The sequence below is a fragment of the Anopheles maculipalpis genome, chromosome 3RL, assembly GCF_943734695.1.
Source record: "Anopheles maculipalpis chromosome 3RL, idAnoMacuDA_375_x, whole genome shotgun sequence".
Lineage (NCBI taxonomy): Eukaryota > Metazoa > Arthropoda > Insecta > Diptera > Culicidae > Anopheles > Anopheles maculipalpis.
In genome coordinates, this window is record NC_064872.1 from 28,364,522 (window position 1) to 28,380,704 (window position 16,183).

A 16,183-nucleotide genomic window follows, 5' to 3' on the forward strand; every position below is an offset into this window, starting at 1 on the left:
TCCGGTTTCTTCATCATGTGCCCCTGTAATATCTGGCATGCAAAACGACTCAAATTGCCCAGAGCCTCCCTTTTAATTGTGTATGAGCACAGATATCTTCCAGATGTTACAGATTTTTAGGATATTATTTAGGACTAAAGGGTAGGGGGCGTATTTTTGCCCCTAGGAGGCCCTAAACGAATTGAAAGTTGAAGGGCAAGTGCTGAGCAAGTCTTTTTGAAGCTCTAGGCGGAAAATTTGTTGGACCAGAGATTAGTAAAGTGTCGCAAGGGCCGTTCCCCTAGCTGTGTGACAGGGGAAGGTGCCGTGTGTCCCAGGAACCCTGCAGGCTCCTAGCCAGGCAGTCCATGCATCACTAACATCATGCGTAGTTGTTGCGAAAAAAAGTTCTGGCAGTATTTTTAATTATTTGAGTAGAGTTTTGAATTCTCTGTTGTAAAACCCATTACTTCTCCATCATATTCTGCAATTAGGAAATAGATTCACGCCCTTGGAGAAGAGGAGACAGAGTCGTATATATCTAAGAAAATATTATTATATTCATTATACACTTATTGTAATTATAACCGATCTGTTCTGGTGATCCTCGTGAGAACTATTGTTTTTTTTTTATATGCACCGTTTATTGATTAAGTGATGTTGAATATGTACTAAAAGTATTGTATTATTTGGTTATGTCCTTCTTCTCAAAGTTTCTGTTAAGGCGTAGAATGTCTGATCGAATGATTAACTTTAAAACGATTCGCTTGAGTCTTCATTTTTCCAACATCTTCGGTACAGCCTAATGTATTTGCTTCTAACATGAATACAAACGCTATCTATTTATACACGTAAAAACACACATATTTAAATAACCACAAAATTATTCTTGCGTTGCCAAAACAAACATAAGATTGTTCCATAAGTTGATGAATTGAAGTAGATGAAGTATCCTACACTGTTCCAATTGTTGATGATGAATTTTAACTATTTCGCTTACTACACACGCTTCTCAGTAAAAATCTTCCTCCGCATCCCGTGCACCACCGCCTGTTTGATTTTTAATCTGATCCTGGTTTAGATACATCTCCGAAACCTGCCGTGCGTTTGTTGCATCCGTCGCACCTTTATCTTCCCGCACACGTATAAAGCGCGGAAACCGTAGCGAAATACCCTTCTCCGGATCGATAATTCCAATCCCGGCCCTATGCACCGGACTGAGGGACAGATCGGCACACAGCACTTCCCACACCTGCACCGCTTCAAACCAATCGTCCGGCACAACGTTCGCTTCGTGCCGGTAGTAGGGTTTCGCTTGCGGTATAATATGCGACCGGAAAAATTCCGTATGACGCTGTAGATCATCGTCGGAAAATCCGGTACCGATCTTGCAGATCGTTTGATACTCTTCATTCTCATCGTCGTAGCAGGCCAGCAGAAATCCTCCGTACGTTCCGGTACGCTTTCCACGTCCCCGATAACCCCCGATAACGACCAAATCGAGCGAATCGCCCACCCCGGACAGATAGTCTTTCTTTAGCTTCAACCAGTTGCGGGATCGTTTGGCGATTTCGTACGTTGCTTCACGTGCTAGGGTTTTTACCATCAGGCCCTCGCAATTGCCCCGTACAGCTTCATCCAGAAAGTGCTGCAACTCGTCCAGATCGCTCGTATCGAGTCGGGTTGCGTACTTCCATTGGCCTTCAATTTCGCGAAAATGTTTGTACAGTAAATCGCGCCGTTCGACAAACGGTCGCTCGACGAGTGGTTCACCATTTAGATAGAGCAGATCGAACATAAACACACACACCTGCACCTTAATGTCCGCTTCATTTGCATCCTTGCGCTTTCGAGTGCTCAGCACCTGGAACGGAAGAATTTGCTGCTTATCCACGTCCCACGCGACAGCTTCACAATCCAAGATGGCGCTCCTTACGGGTTCCGTGCGCGTAAACTCTAACCGTGCAATGATGTCCGGATATTTGGTTGTGTTGTTTTCCTGATTTCGACTAAAGATTTGAACGCTTCCATCGGAAAGTAGATGGATTTGAGCTCGCTCACCATCGTACTTCCATTCGCAGGTGAAATCAATACCATCAAACCGTTGCAGCACTTCCTGCACACCTTTGGTAGGATGGGCGAGCATGGGCTTTAGGGGAGTTCCCGGTTCCATGGGACAATGCTCGCTTAGCTTCTTGATACCGTGCTGAAGCAACACCGGAACGATTCGATTGTAGTTCGGAAACTGACAATAAACCGTCTTCAGAGCAAGTGCTACCTCTTCTATACGTGCTTTAACACGCGTTTCCGACTCACCCGCCAGAACATTCACCACCGGTGGGTCCTTGTGTGGTGGTGTTAGTGCACAAGCCTGTGCCAGTGCCTGGAGCAATGATTGTTCCGCTATACCAATCCGTAGCTTGCCTGCCAACGAGCGAATGACATAGCGAGACTCCGAATGTCGGCAGGCGACAAACATCGACTGGATCTTGTCCATTTTCTTCGCCATCGAGGTCGATCCGGTCATGGAAGCGATCTCGCGCAACTTGCCAAACACGACCTCCACCGTTAGCGGTGCCGGCCGGAACATTAGATGCTGGCTACTTTTGGATTGTTCCGCAACAAGTCCCAAATCACCCGTTGTCTGTGCGTCCGCCTTTATCTGCGCCAAACTGCGACCGGTACTTTGAGCGATTGCTTTCATCAGGGAAAATTCTGCTATCCCAAGCTCAACGCCTTCGTAGGCGGGGGCGAGCTGATTCAGGCAGAGATAGACGCTGGCCAGCAAGTCCTTCGGGCTGAGCAATATTACCGAGCGGAAATAGTTCGCCAGTATCTCGATCATCCGGAGCCGGCCGCTTGTTTCCTCGATCATTTGAAAGGTGCGTGCCAGTGCCAGATAAGGAACGCTGCAAGAGTAGGGGAAGATATATGGATGACCTAGAATACAAATTTAACTTACAGGGTTTTCGAGGACACAATCAACATGTTCAACGAAAGATCACGCATATACATAAATATAATTGTAAGATTACACAGTCGCCATGCAAATTTCCGCTCAGTCAATAAATAATACCATTATATGATTGCAAAATTCAACAACAAACAGTATTCAAATATTCATTTGAAATATTCCATTGAGTAATTGTACAATTCGATTGCACGGATCGAAAGCCTGTGTTGACCGAATCTGTGAGATACAGAATTACTTGGATGTTGTCATTGGATTGTTCCGCATGATTGTAGAATTAAAAATGTTCCATCTTATATCTAGCTCAGGCAACTTTCAATATGTCGGCGGACAAATCAATATCTCGCGCGAACTTATATCGTTCTACCCTCGAAACCCCTGCAATGCAGTAAGATGAAACTCACCGATCACCCTTCTTCCAAAATGCGTCCTTCAATGGATGGTAATTTTTCTTCGACGGATCATACTTCGATCCATCACCTGTTGGCGCTTCTCCATCGGTCGCACTGTCGGCACCTTCGTTCGGTTGCTTTTTAATTGAGAAGAAAAACGATCGTGCTGCTCCGGTGGATCCTCCATTCGAAGCATTAGCTGCCGGTTTGGATGGGTCACCTTTCTTCGGCGGAGACTCCTCCTTGCTAGGTGATGGACTTTCCTCCTTCTTTACGCTAACGGGTGACTTGGATTTCGTTTTGGGTGAGACTTTTTTGTTTTTGGCGCTATCCGTTTCCTTCTTCGGGGTTGCTTTCGATTTAGGTTCCTTTTTTACGGCCTTACCATTTGAGCTCGGTTCCTCTTTGACACGCTTCGGAGAAGGTGTCTTCTTTGAGCTCGATTCCTCCTTCACAAGCTTCGGGGAAGGTGTTTTCTTTTCCTTGCTGTAAAGAAGAATAAGGATAGTAAAAAAAAAAAAAGATTTCAACAAATAACTTATTGCCATATATCACATACCCTTTCAAGGATGTTTTGTTATCTTGTTCATCCTCGCTGCTGCTGCTGCTCGACACGACCCGCGATCGTTTTGCTTTTTTCATAACTTTCACCGGTGAGTTGGAAGCTTCATCATCTTCCGGACTGATGGTACGTTTACTTGCCAGCAACGGTTCACTGCTGCGAAGAGTAATCGAACGCAGGATATAATGATTGTAAGAAACAGTACTGAGTGTTGTTTTACTATGATAGCAAGTAGCGCAGTGGCTTTGGACTAGTGTGGCCAATCCTCTACGGCTTCCGGACACGGTACTGTAATGGACGGTCCGTGGCAGCAACAGCAGTTTCATATTGCACAACACCATTCCGCTGTGCCTGATTGCCATTGTGAGCGTATTTTTACTCTAACGCCGGATGTGCAAAGGTGCCCTCTGCGAATACACACCTTTCTTCGGTTGAATTATTATTATTATTCTGCGTTTGTTTCGTCACGTTGCCGCTGCTTTCCGATGGTGTACTTTTCTTTCCGAAAAAAGACCTACAAAGAACGAAAGTATGTTAATTTACGTAAAGTTTCCTTCTTTAAACACAACTCAACTTACAAAATTGATTTTTGAGACATGATTTTACATGAACAACACAGCAAATCAGGAACGGTATAGAACGGAACTCAGAATATTTTGCTTATGACGCCGATATTTACGCGCCACTTGTCAGTGTGCAATGTTGACAGTGCTGTGTTGTGAAAAAAATGACAACTACGCAAGGTTACTATAGAAACTCTTGTAAACACCTTGGACGGGTGATGCGGGGCCGCAGGGATGGTGAAGCAAAAAATGAAATTTTTGATATGATTGCTGATATCTTTTTAATTCTTTTTAATCTTTGGTACGTCCCAAGTGTAATATGTATGCAGGAGTGTACGATGGCTTAAACATGTTTTTTTGCGACGTATCACGTGATGCTGCGCTGATGCTGCTTTAGTGCTGTTTAAAAGAGCTAATGCTTTTTAGCTGAAATATGCCTTTTATATCTTCAGTTGTTTTTTATACAAGCTTATCTGCAACATTGTGGTGGATTTGAATAGATCTTAACCGTGATATGATGTAGTGATGCCACGTCTAGGGTTCAATTCCCGTTTGGGCCGTTCACCCATAGTGAACGCTGACTATCCAACTACGTGGAATGGATCTAGTCTAGTGTGTAAAGTAGGCCTTTGTAAAGAGGATAAAGAAGGAGGCCTCCCTGTATGGTGAGGCCTCCCGCGTTCACTGAGGGCGAAGAGCTTGAAGAGTGAAAAGAGCTACCTGGTGAGGGTGTAGAGCTTGAAAAGTACGAAGAGTTATCTATTGATGGCGAAGAGCCAGAAGAGTGCTAAAAGCAACCTCGTGAGGGCGAACCCAGTTAAACTAAAGGGTTAAACGACGAATTTTTTCGTATTAGTGAAATATATTTTGTATTTGAGAAGAGTATGGAGCTGCCTTTTTCAATTAGAAGAGCGCGCTCAGAGTCATCTGATTATTTAGGACTCTCGAGCTCACTACTCAATAATTTCCACATGTGTCATCGGTTATTTTCTCTTCAAATGAGTACAACTTTTGCATCGAACGGCACAAAAAACAAAATGGAATTCTGGTTCTATCAGGGGAACGAAGATGCGTGAAAGTACAACGTGACCAAAACCCGTTCGCCCTCCCATACGCTTTCGATGACGTTGAGAACGCTCAGCAATTTGAATAATTAATCCCGACGTACATTCCAGTAATGGAAACGACCATCGGAAATATCGTCAACCGGACGGTAATGCTTCATTACGTGAGTTATTCTTCTAAAACCCCTGCTTTGTTTGAATTACATATTTAAAAACGCTAACGATAAGAGACGACAAATAATGTGGCCTTGATAGGAAGTGGGAGCGTTTCTAATCGGTTCGTGAATGGGCATGGAAAATCCCATGTTTTGACGCGCTGATTCTTATTTCCAGTTCTCATTTTGTAGCGAGATTAGTTGGTGCCATACAGTGGCAACAAGAAACTTGAAGAATAGTTTTATCCAATGTTACGCTATACTGTGAAAGAGAATGATCATCAGCAACAGGGGTACGTAGTTTATCAAGCTTTTATATTTTCTATTACATCGTCTCACTTATCATACTATAGACAGCTGTTTGAGAGCATGCAAGGATGCTTGCGTTCCCCGGAGAGTTTAATGACCCCAGGGGGTGCGGATGTATCTACTAAGGCAAGATTGCGCATTTGGAGTGTAGAGGTCACAGTGGGATAGCAGTGCCTTTCTTACGAAGGATCAAACACTGCTCCATAAAATAGTAGCATCTTTGTAGGATCGTGCCGTATGGCAAGCAGGAAGGGTCCTCTCACACGAAAGTTCACTGGTGGTAGTGATCGTTCCATGGCGGTGATCGTCACAGCACCACCTTCCGTGCCACGCTCATTGATCGCCAGATCAATCTTGTGTACCATCTCACTGACGTACAGCTTCCTCGATCGATTAGCCGTCCGACTGGTGGGTGCCGCTATTTTAAGATTATTTTTCGTCCTATCGAACAGTGTCTTTAAGCCAAGCTGCTGCAGCGCACGCTTCAGATCGTACGTGTTGGTGACATGCATCCGCGGGAACTGTACGATCGCTTTTGCCATTCGCATGCGTTCGATCAGTTGTTCGAGCTCGGTTGAGCTGAGCTTTGCCTGCAGTTGGCGCAGTTTCAAACGGTTCGAATCGTTCGGAAGGATGATGTACATGGAGGTGGTACGGTTACGGTACGGGAAGGCCATAATGCGTGCGTTCAGCTCGGGCGACGAGTAGTACGGGAAGCAACCGCCGGCAAACATGGTGGGCACCAGTATGGATGGATGATCTTCACCATCGGGAAAGAAGGGTTGCGGACGAGTGAACTGTGGCTCGTTGAAAAACGTTTCCCAGGTAGCCTTGAAGTAGAGCGCATTGGCGATGACCATCTGCGTGCTCGTGTCTAGATCGTCGGAAAGAATCTCCTCGATACGGCCCCGTGTACTTTCATTCACCCAGTGATTGATGGTGGCACGGGCTGCCTGCGGGTGCTCACTGAAGTTGACCTGCTCGATCTGTGCCTGATAAAGCTCTTTGGCAAGTTTGACAAAGTTGGTACTGTTGATTAGACCGTTCTGTAGAAAGATCCCATTAGCAAGCTGCACCACGTTCGGTTGAATCGGTTCATCGAGATACCTTTTTGCGAAAAATGGAAGGGAGAATTCGATGAGAATTTGTCTTGACGCACGAGGTCCTCCAATACTCGATCTACTCACTTATCATCATCATCCTCGTAATCAAGGCCGTCTATCACAGGGTAACATCCACTAGCCGTATGCCAGCTCGGTAACTGCTCCAGAATTCCTTTCCCGGCGATATCGTGCGTGAACTCCTTGAGCAAGCGGGCAAAGTTCTTCGGTATGTTCCCGCTGCCAGGCTTTCGGTACTGTTGCAGCTGCAGCACATCGAGCAGTTCGTTCCGCGTGTCTCGATTCGCTGCACGCAACAGCAAGAACATCATGCTCCCGATGCTGACCGGCGAGAAGAGTTCCGTCTTGCTGGTATTACCGCCGGTCGCCCCCAGCTGCTGGCCGAGGCTCCGTGCTAGATCGTTAATCGCGCCAACCAACTGTTCACTGACGGCTTTCGACGGAGCATTATAGTTCTGAGCGTTTCCACCGCTCCACACTACACTGGCGCCGACCAGCACAAACCCTAACCACAACCCCAACGGTATCTTCGCCGAGGCTATTGCCCCGTACGGCATTTTTTTTTTTTTGGTTTTCGGGGATTCTCTTCACTTCCACTTGCACCAAAAAGATCAACTCACACACAACCCGCCGATTTGAACACACCGGCCACCGAGCGCAACGGTTCGGACGTGTTAATTTGGGGTTTTTCCTTGTACCGTTTGAGTGCGGATGGAATGTCCGTTCAGGGACAGGCTCGCTGCACGAACTTTTCGAGTTCCACGAGTACACGGTGTGATGGCGGCGATCGTTCGGCACAGACTGTGACTGGTTCCGTGCGCCTGAGTTCGTTGCAGCTGCTGCTGCTGCTGCGACTGTAGCAACTTCTATGGGAAAGTCCAGCGCTGGGCGCCCGTCCGGTACGCTATGGAATTGCAGGCCGTGACGAGATAGGGTGCCCACCCCCTTCTTGGACAACGGGAGCGAGCGAGATCGTGTTCGGGCGAAGAATAAGAAGCAGCAATCGTAAATTCTCCAACACATGTGCACAGCCGATCGCATGTGGGGTTGTTCCCGCGATCTTAGCCCCGTACCTACCCTGTCTGACCAACGGACGTTTTGTTTATAAACTTGAGCATCTTTCACCGTAGACTAGCGGGGGGCTGGGACGGCCGGTCATCAGGTCTCGGACACACTCAATCTACACACTCAAGATCGATTCCGTCTGACGCACACACGTGTTGAAGCTTTGTTTATCACGACTTGGCATTGATTTCACACCCCCCCCCCCCCCCCCCCCACTCTTAAAATGTTGTTTGTTCGTTTATGCCTTCGCCACGCATTTGTCGATTATGAACGAATCACCCGTCCGGTCGGGGTTGTAGCTGTTGGAAGGGAGATCTCTGTTCGGGACTGGTTTGATCGGTTTGAATGCTACGATGCGTTTGTGCGTGGGGTTGCACATCAGCTGTTATTATTGTTGTGGTGTGCGTGTGTGCGCTTGAGCACTCAGAGTATGTGGATCGGTGAGTGACTGAAATCGTGTGAAAGCACGTGTTTGGTGAGTGGTTTTTTCAAATGCAAACGGAATTATGTAAAATAGGATTACGATTTTAATTTTGTTTTTTCGTCTGTTGCAATAGATGCAGGATAGTTTGAAGTCACTTTTTTTCGTGTATTTATAGAAGCTTTGAGTATCTGAGACTACATTCGCCTCTCTACTGTATACAAGGTTTGATGTCACTCATTTCACAACTTGAGTAAAGAAGGATAAAAAGGATGAATATTTTGGTAATATGTACTGTTGATAAATGACAATACAGCGACGTGCCGTCATACTTAATAATAAATAAAATACTTTTCATAAACCTATCTTTAACACGATTTAAAACCATTTTTTCAGTTCACAATATTATACTGTTTTTGATACTTAGTGATACTACTCTTCGAATAATTTCAATATTGTATTTTTGGTTTCAATACAATATGTTTTGGTTATTGTTCTTCTTCTTCGGTTTCGACTAGTAGATCGAATGGATCGATGGAATACTATACTTGCTAATACCTCGTAGTCGAATAATCGGTCCTCTCTTTGGAGGAATGGTTCGAATAGGCTTTGAACCCTGGTCCTACAAAGTGGCAGTCCAGCACCGCTTTTGCCTTACTACCGGACCACCTACCGTGGTTATTATTATGTGTACTTATTTATTTAAAATAAAAACTTCAAATGATCGTTGGAATGAATTACATGCATTGTCCGCCTCTTTTGTCGCTTTTTACCCCATTAATGAGTAAAACACAAAATTATCACATTCCTGCTCCTCATAAATTAACCTACATACTTTAGTTGCAAATTGCACGGGAAACCCCGGCAAACGTGGGAAGGTGTGTACCGCATACATACACACATGCAGTGAGTACACTCGATATCAACAATGATGCTCTTCACCGGTCCGGACAGGTTTGACCGGGCGACAAAGTTTTACACGAAGCGGTCAGCTTCATCAGCTGTTTTATGAGGCGCCCGTTAATGTGTGAGTGATTTGGCTCACGTGTGATGAGTTCATATGCTAAGAGTGAGATGCATTCGTTGAAGGAAGCTTTTTGTCGACAATAACAAAATGAGCTTAACATTAGGTGTTTTCGTTTTCAGATAAACCGGTTTTTTGTGATTATAGAAGAAATAGTTTTTTTTTTTAATTGAATTGTTTGCTTACATGTCAAATAGGCTAGTTTAAGGACAGTGTCAGTGAGTCTAGAAAAAATGATGCGTTGTTTAACACTTGGGTTGCATGAAATACATTAATTTTCAATTATCCTTTTTAGCAAGCAAGTACATATATTTAGAGCATTTATTGTGCGTGAAAACATTAATTTATATTTAAAATTTCTTTATGAAACAGTCATTTTATCAAACGGAAAAGCAACATTTTGCCCTGTAAAAAGTTTACCTAAGTCATAACATTAAAGCTTGTTGTTTACAATATATAGTACTTCACATAGTTTCTCTCAATATTAAACATTCTGCCCACATAACCCTGTTGCTAAGAGACAACAAATCATCCATTTTTTTTATTTTTTTGGGTGAATGGATTTTCTGCCCCAGTAAGTTTTTTTCCCGTTAAGTCGGGTTTATCCCAGTGCTGCAATTTTCCCCACCCAAATCATGATGTGTACCTATAAAAGGAGGCGGTAGAAAGGAATGCACTCTGGGTTTTGTTCTTTTGCTTATTATTATTAATCTTCTTTGGTTGCTTCTACAACCTCTGAAGTTCTTGTCTGAAGGGTCCTGTCATGTTTACCTGCCTTGCATTTTTACTCATGTCGACAGCGGCGCCGATCTTCAAACGGTAGGACCGGGGTTCAAATCCCATCCGGACCGTCTTCCCGTAGTAAAGACTGACCTACCAACTACGTGGTATCGACAAGTCTGTTAGTAAGCCATTCAATGGCCGGCGTGACCTTAGAAGGTCTTTAAGCCAAGAAGAAGACATTTTTAGATGGCTGCAAAACAGCAGAAAACTAAAAGGGGTTTCACAGTATTTTTTTTTTATCCATGTAGAACCACCTGGCCGTTCGTTAAGCAATGGTGTATTGCTTCCACAGTACTTTCATCCTTCATATGAAAGAACAAATTGCTTGCATTTTTTTTATTATATCGTTAGTCACTTATTTTCATATTTTTTATTGATACATGCCTCTTAAATGATGTTAGGATTTAAAAGTCAGTTTTGTATGATACGCATCCTAATTATAAAAACGCAGTGCATATTTCTAAAACTATTTCCTATCTGTAATACTATTAATTTTGTTGTGGTTAGTGGTTTTTGTGGTGTGTGATGGTTATGTGATTTAATATCAACTGATTCACTTCCATCCGTCATGGCTCTGCCCTGCAGCATACGCTTTTAGTAAGTCATCACTCCTCCATTCGGCTCAAGATCCAATCGATATAGTTTTCCACCTTCGTGTACACACCCGGCGCACTTTGCTTGCCACAGGTTCGCAAACCAAACGACACCACACCGTACTGGACGTAGCGCGAGTGTTGAATACTGATCGACTTTAGCGGTCCGCCCGAATCGCCGGAACAGTTGTCGGACAGATCGTCACCGATCGCACACATCTGCGTGTCGAAGATGCGCACAAACTTATCCTTCTGCCGCAGCTGCTTCTGGCACTCATCGTTCTGCACCAGGTTTAGTTTGGTGTACTGTAGCTTGTTAGAAAACAGGGCGTTCTGTGTTTGACCCCAACCAACCACGAAGAAGATTGTCTGCTTGGTAAGTAGGGCGGGAGATACCGGGAGACAAATTGGAAGTACATCTGGAAGGTTAAGCAGACGATATGCTCGGTTAGGAATTGGATTTATTGGAAGTTGCCAGTTAGCACTCACTATCGTTCAGAGCTGCTCGGCGAGTCAGACGGATGAGTCCAATATCGTTCATCTTGAATCGACCGCTGTAGTCCTCGTGGCTAAAGGTGCGCTCCACTGGAATGTCTTGCGGAGCCATAGCACACTCACCATGCTTATCACAATCGATCGTACTATTGAGATCGTACTCACCAAGACGTACTAAGGTACTGTTGCAACCGCGGGATAAAAAGAATAAATTTCATATTAATTCCAACGCTTCTCGCTGGAACACATTCGCTTAAAACTTACACATCGTTGTTCACGATACAGTGGGCCGCCGTTAGTACGTAACGATCGTTGATCAAAGTTCCGCCACAGAAAAAGCTTCCAAATTTACCTCTTAGCAATGCCATCCACGGAAACTGGAACAGCTTAGCGTCCTGCCCGAACGATATCTTATCGTCCGTGTACGACCCACAGTGCTCTAGGTCCAACAAATCCAAACCACGCTTACGTGTACCCTCATCCGCTTGGACAGCCGGTGCGGCACAACATACCTTGAAAATCTACATCACAATAAACGCATAATTAGAATATCCATCAACCCAAAACGGTAAACAAAGATAAAACAATAGTTACACTTATGCCGTTGCTTTTCTCACGCTGACAGACTCGCCGGCGAAATTCGTCCCTTAAGCTTGCCGACCACTTGGCTGGCTCATTATGGTGCGGACTAAATCGCTCACAGTCGCGAATATTTATGCACATTTCACCACCGGAACAGGTGTTAAACTCTGGTAAGCAAGAAAGACGACGTGCCGTTAACGTGGGCATTCGACAACACATAAACCACGCTTTCACGAAAACGAAACTTACGTGCGGTGACTGTCTGGCAACAGGCGACGAACAGCAACAGGCCCGACAGGATCAATGCGCCTGACTGCATCCCGAAATCGAGCGGCGGTCAATGTGCGGACTCTGCTGGAACTGATTCACCGGCGTTTCCGGGTATATTGTGCACGACGCCAATGGGACTAGCTCCTTTTATAAACACACAAAACCTGTATCCCCTCCCTGTTTGGAAGGGTAGTGCGAGTATGTTATGGTTCAGGCCTCCCGGCGTTTTCTGTATCGTGATCGTGTGGGTCTCAACTAGATGAAAACAAACCACTCTACTTCACACACTGTTCGGATCTGTTGTGGTGGTGGTGTGTGTGAATTTCCACAACACAACGCCATTGATGGCGCCATTCCATGTGTGCCGCGAATGCTATCAGATTGCAAGATTTGTACATACCCGCTGCCTGACACAGGTGTTAGTGCACTAAACGATCTCATTAAACAGCAACCTTATTAAAGTCCACAGCGGTTTGTTTTCGTCTCAAAAGTTTCGTGAGATTTCTTGAACACTATTGCTTATAGGAAATTTATGTTCATTTTTATGTGTTAAATATCTAAAGCAAATTTTCTTTGAGGTTGAGATTACATCTAATAAAGTTAATGGCAGTGTGATTGCCGAAGCGGTAGAGCAATCGAGCTCCTAGCTGCAGGAGCCTAGAGTCGAATCCTGACTATTCAGCTACGGATATAGTCATTTCAATGAATTCAATGATGGCATGTTCTGGTGACCCGGTTTTAGAGGTTACTGTGGAGACGGTCTTCACACGGCAAGACTGGAGTTCAAATCCTATCCAGACCGATCTCCCGTATGGAGTAAGATTAATAATAAGTAAAGGAGTACTGATCAAAGAATATCGTAAGTCTAATAAAGCCATTCGATGCCCGGTAGGACCTAGTAGGTCGTTAAGCCAAGAAGAAGAGGAGGATGCTAAGACCTCTCGAGGTCTTAGAGCTAAACACTAAGAATAACAATCAGAAGTTTGATGACCCTGAATATTGCTGTAGCTCTCTTCTAGCTGAAAACTGTATTTATTTATTTTTCGATCATTTTGAACAAATCTATCTTCTTGATACCAAGAGGTGGCAAATCCCTTTTATACATTTAATTTTTATTTATAATTAACATCGCTTGTGTTGAATAAATTTTATAATCATATTGATAAGGCATTTCCTGTTTATTATTTGCCTTATCCCGGGCATACTTGGTTATGGTTGTGGTGATGGTGATGAAGATGTTTTTATATTTAATGCTATTAGCAGTTTACCTTAAGAAAAACTCTCTATCACTTAATAAAATACAATACACATATGTATGTATAATACATATATAAAATTAGCTAATTGAATAGATATTTTTGTATTTTGGATATTTTATTTATTTATTTATAATTGATTATGACAGTCCAGTGCCTTATTGTCAACACCGCTTGTGTTGAATTAATTTTATAATCATATTGATAAGGCATTTCCTCCTTATTCGTATTTTGGCTAAAATGGAACAATTTTCGGATTGAAAATACAAATAAAGTAACAGTTTTTCTCCACCTTTCTCTCGCTCGTTTTGTTTTATTTATTTTTCGTTTATTCTAATGTGTTTTTGTTTCTTTCGTTTTCATTTAGGTGGTCAAAAAAATGCATCCATCGTTTTAAAATTGGGCAAAACAAGTAAGTGAACAAATTTTATTACATCTTTTCCTGTTAAAAACGAATCTTTTTATGAAAAATGATTTACTGTAAACAACCAGCTGCAATAATACGGGCGTTCGGGATAATTTTGACAGTTACATTTTTGTTTATAATTCGTGATGGAGTTGGCATAGGAAAACAAGCAATACGTCATTTAACAGCTAAAAGTGTACGGAACAAGCAGCGAAAACATCCCGTGATAAAAAAATGCCAAAAAAAAGAGTACATTGTGGAAGCGGATCATATGCATCATGATGATCCGCGCTGGGTCACGTCCAGCGCGGACACGGTTAACACCCAGAACAACCGGTGGCTGGCTTACTGCCCGGCGGACGTGTCACGGGTGCCGCAAACCAAGTTCCCCCAGACGGTGATGGTGTTTTCCTGCGTGTCATCGGAAGGGGACGTGATGCCACCCCACTTTTTCGAGCAGGGGCTGAGGCTGAACGCGGACGCGTACATTTCCATGCTGGACACCGTCGTAAAGCCTTGGATCACGAGAGTGGCCAACGGCAGACCGTACGTGTTCCAGCAGGATTCCGCTCCGTGCCATACAGCCTCTAAAACGATAAAGTGGTTGGCGACCAATTTCAACGACTTCACCGCGTCGAATGTGTGGCCTCCCAACTCCCCGGATCTTAATCCAATGGATTATTTTGTGTGGGGCGCGGTGGAACGGGACACCAACAGAACCTCCAGCAACACCAAGGCGGAGCTCAGGTTCGTTTTCGTGGCCCTACCCCGCGAAACTGTCGTCAGGGCTTGTTCCCGGTTCCGGAGACGGGTAGGGGCCGTAATAGAAGCCGAGGCTGGATATTTTGAATAAAATGAATAAAATACATGGCTAGCTACTATTTCTAAAACAAAAAAAAAATTCCCCGATGATTAATTTTGCTATAAAAAAAAATTCTTTATCCGTAGGTGACTGTCAAAATTATCCCGAACACCCTGTAAATTATGGTGGCTAAACTTTAACCGTATCAAGAACATTGAAACACGTTCTTAAGATTTGAATGCTCCACCGTTCTTTACATGCACCGAGAGAAGAGATTACATGCAAGTGATGACCGATCACTCGTGTGATCACACGTACCTGTCAAAATTTCGAACAATCCGAGCAACGTGAGCGAGGATGTTCGTTCGAAACTTTGCTAAATTTCATTTGCTAGATTTAGCAAATATTATAGCAGTAGAAATTTTAGAAAGAAGCAGAACAACTCTATTGATGACATGTATTTGAATCTCAATTAAACTTTGCTAATCAAGTAACAAAATTTTCCTTAACTGACTGCGATCATGTAACAGATTTTAAATGAGACTAGCCAGAATTATTACTGTATAATTGCCTCTGAGTAAGAATCTCTTAGAATTACACCCGTTTTTCGGTTGCTCTTCCCCACCAGGAAGACTGGTTTGACCAGTTGAGGATGGTTCGATGAATAATTATGCGTAAAGTAAAAGTTAGGCTAACCAAATCGTGTCCACGTGGTCGCAAAGTTCATCGTCTGCTCCTCAATTAATCCGTGTAGACGATCCTAATGTCTTTATGAAGACATCGTTGACAGGGTGTCTATTACCTTTCGCTTCAAAGAAACCTGTTTCTAACAAACCTCGTTATTCACACCTTTTTGGTCCTCTTTTCGCGAATTTTGCATGAAATTTGGGATGCGTCGGTTATTCCAGAGCACAAGGAAAGCAATGTTGAGTCAACAAATTTTTCTGCTGTATTCTTAAGCCCTGATACGGCTACGAAGTTGTTAGCGTTCGGATGAGGTTAGAGCTCCAATCTTGGTGAAGATCGTCACCGCTGTCGCATTCACTATCAGACCCGTTAATGGTCAGTATGAAAGATAATTGTTATAATTGTACAACATTGTAACACCCTCACAAAATGTGTTCCGATGATGATCATTCTTTTGCCGCTGGATTTCCTGTTGCCATTAGATTTTCCTGCAAAGTTGGGTTTGTCCCACGCGAATGAAGCTGGATGAAGGCATGTCAATTTTACGTCCCAGTATCGTTAGGCGCTCTGATTTACTGCTATGTCAAGCAATATACATTTTTGAAGATTGCAAAAGTACCTCGCAAAATCCACCTTCAAGAAGACTTCCTACAGGAAGAATTAAATACCGCCCGCTAACGCAC

The 16,183-nt window shown here is 43.8% G+C and overlaps 4 protein-coding genes across 4 annotated transcripts in view; all 4 read right to left on the bottom strand.

Annotated features, from left to right (window-relative positions):
• LOC126565809 (DNA ligase 1) overlaps window positions 1–4,245 on the bottom strand; it is a 390,847-nt gene extending 386,602 nt beyond the window's left edge. The window contains exons 1-3 of the mRNA XM_050223019.1: window positions 3,898–4,245; window positions 3,355–3,788; window positions 987–2,888 (exon numbers count right to left, since the gene is read on the bottom strand). Of these exons, the coding sequence (XP_050078976.1) occupies window positions 992–2,888; window positions 3,355–3,788; window positions 3,898–4,245 (2,679 nt within the window). The 3' untranslated portion in view covers window positions 987–991. The remainder of the gene's footprint in view (window positions 1–986; window positions 2,889–3,354; window positions 3,789–3,897) is intronic.
• The window catches only part of LOC126564831 (SPRY domain-containing SOCS box protein 3), a 321,084-nt gene that overhangs the window by 103,733 nt on the left and 201,168 nt on the right, over window positions 1–16,183 (bottom strand). The window lies entirely within an intron of this gene.
• On the bottom strand, window positions 6,170–7,677 carry LOC126564643 (serine protease inhibitor 28Dc-like). Its single transcript, XM_050221731.1, has 2 exons — window positions 7,183–7,677; window positions 6,170–7,102 (listed from the first exon to the last, which is right to left on the bottom strand). Exons 1-2 carry the CDS (start codon window positions 7,671–7,673, stop codon window positions 6,175–6,177), a joined length of 1,419 nt encoding a protein of 472 aa, XP_050077688.1. The 5' UTR covers window positions 7,674–7,677; the 3' UTR covers window positions 6,170–6,174.
• LOC126565889 (CLIP domain-containing serine protease HP8-like) lies at window positions 11,015–12,402 on the bottom strand. Its single transcript, XM_050223099.1, has 5 exons — window positions 12,329–12,402; window positions 12,092–12,246; window positions 11,762–12,018; window positions 11,492–11,679; window positions 11,015–11,421 (listed from the first exon to the last, which is right to left on the bottom strand). Exons 1-5 carry the CDS (start codon window positions 12,396–12,398, stop codon window positions 11,015–11,017), a joined length of 1,077 nt encoding a protein of 358 aa, XP_050079056.1. The 5' UTR covers window positions 12,399–12,402.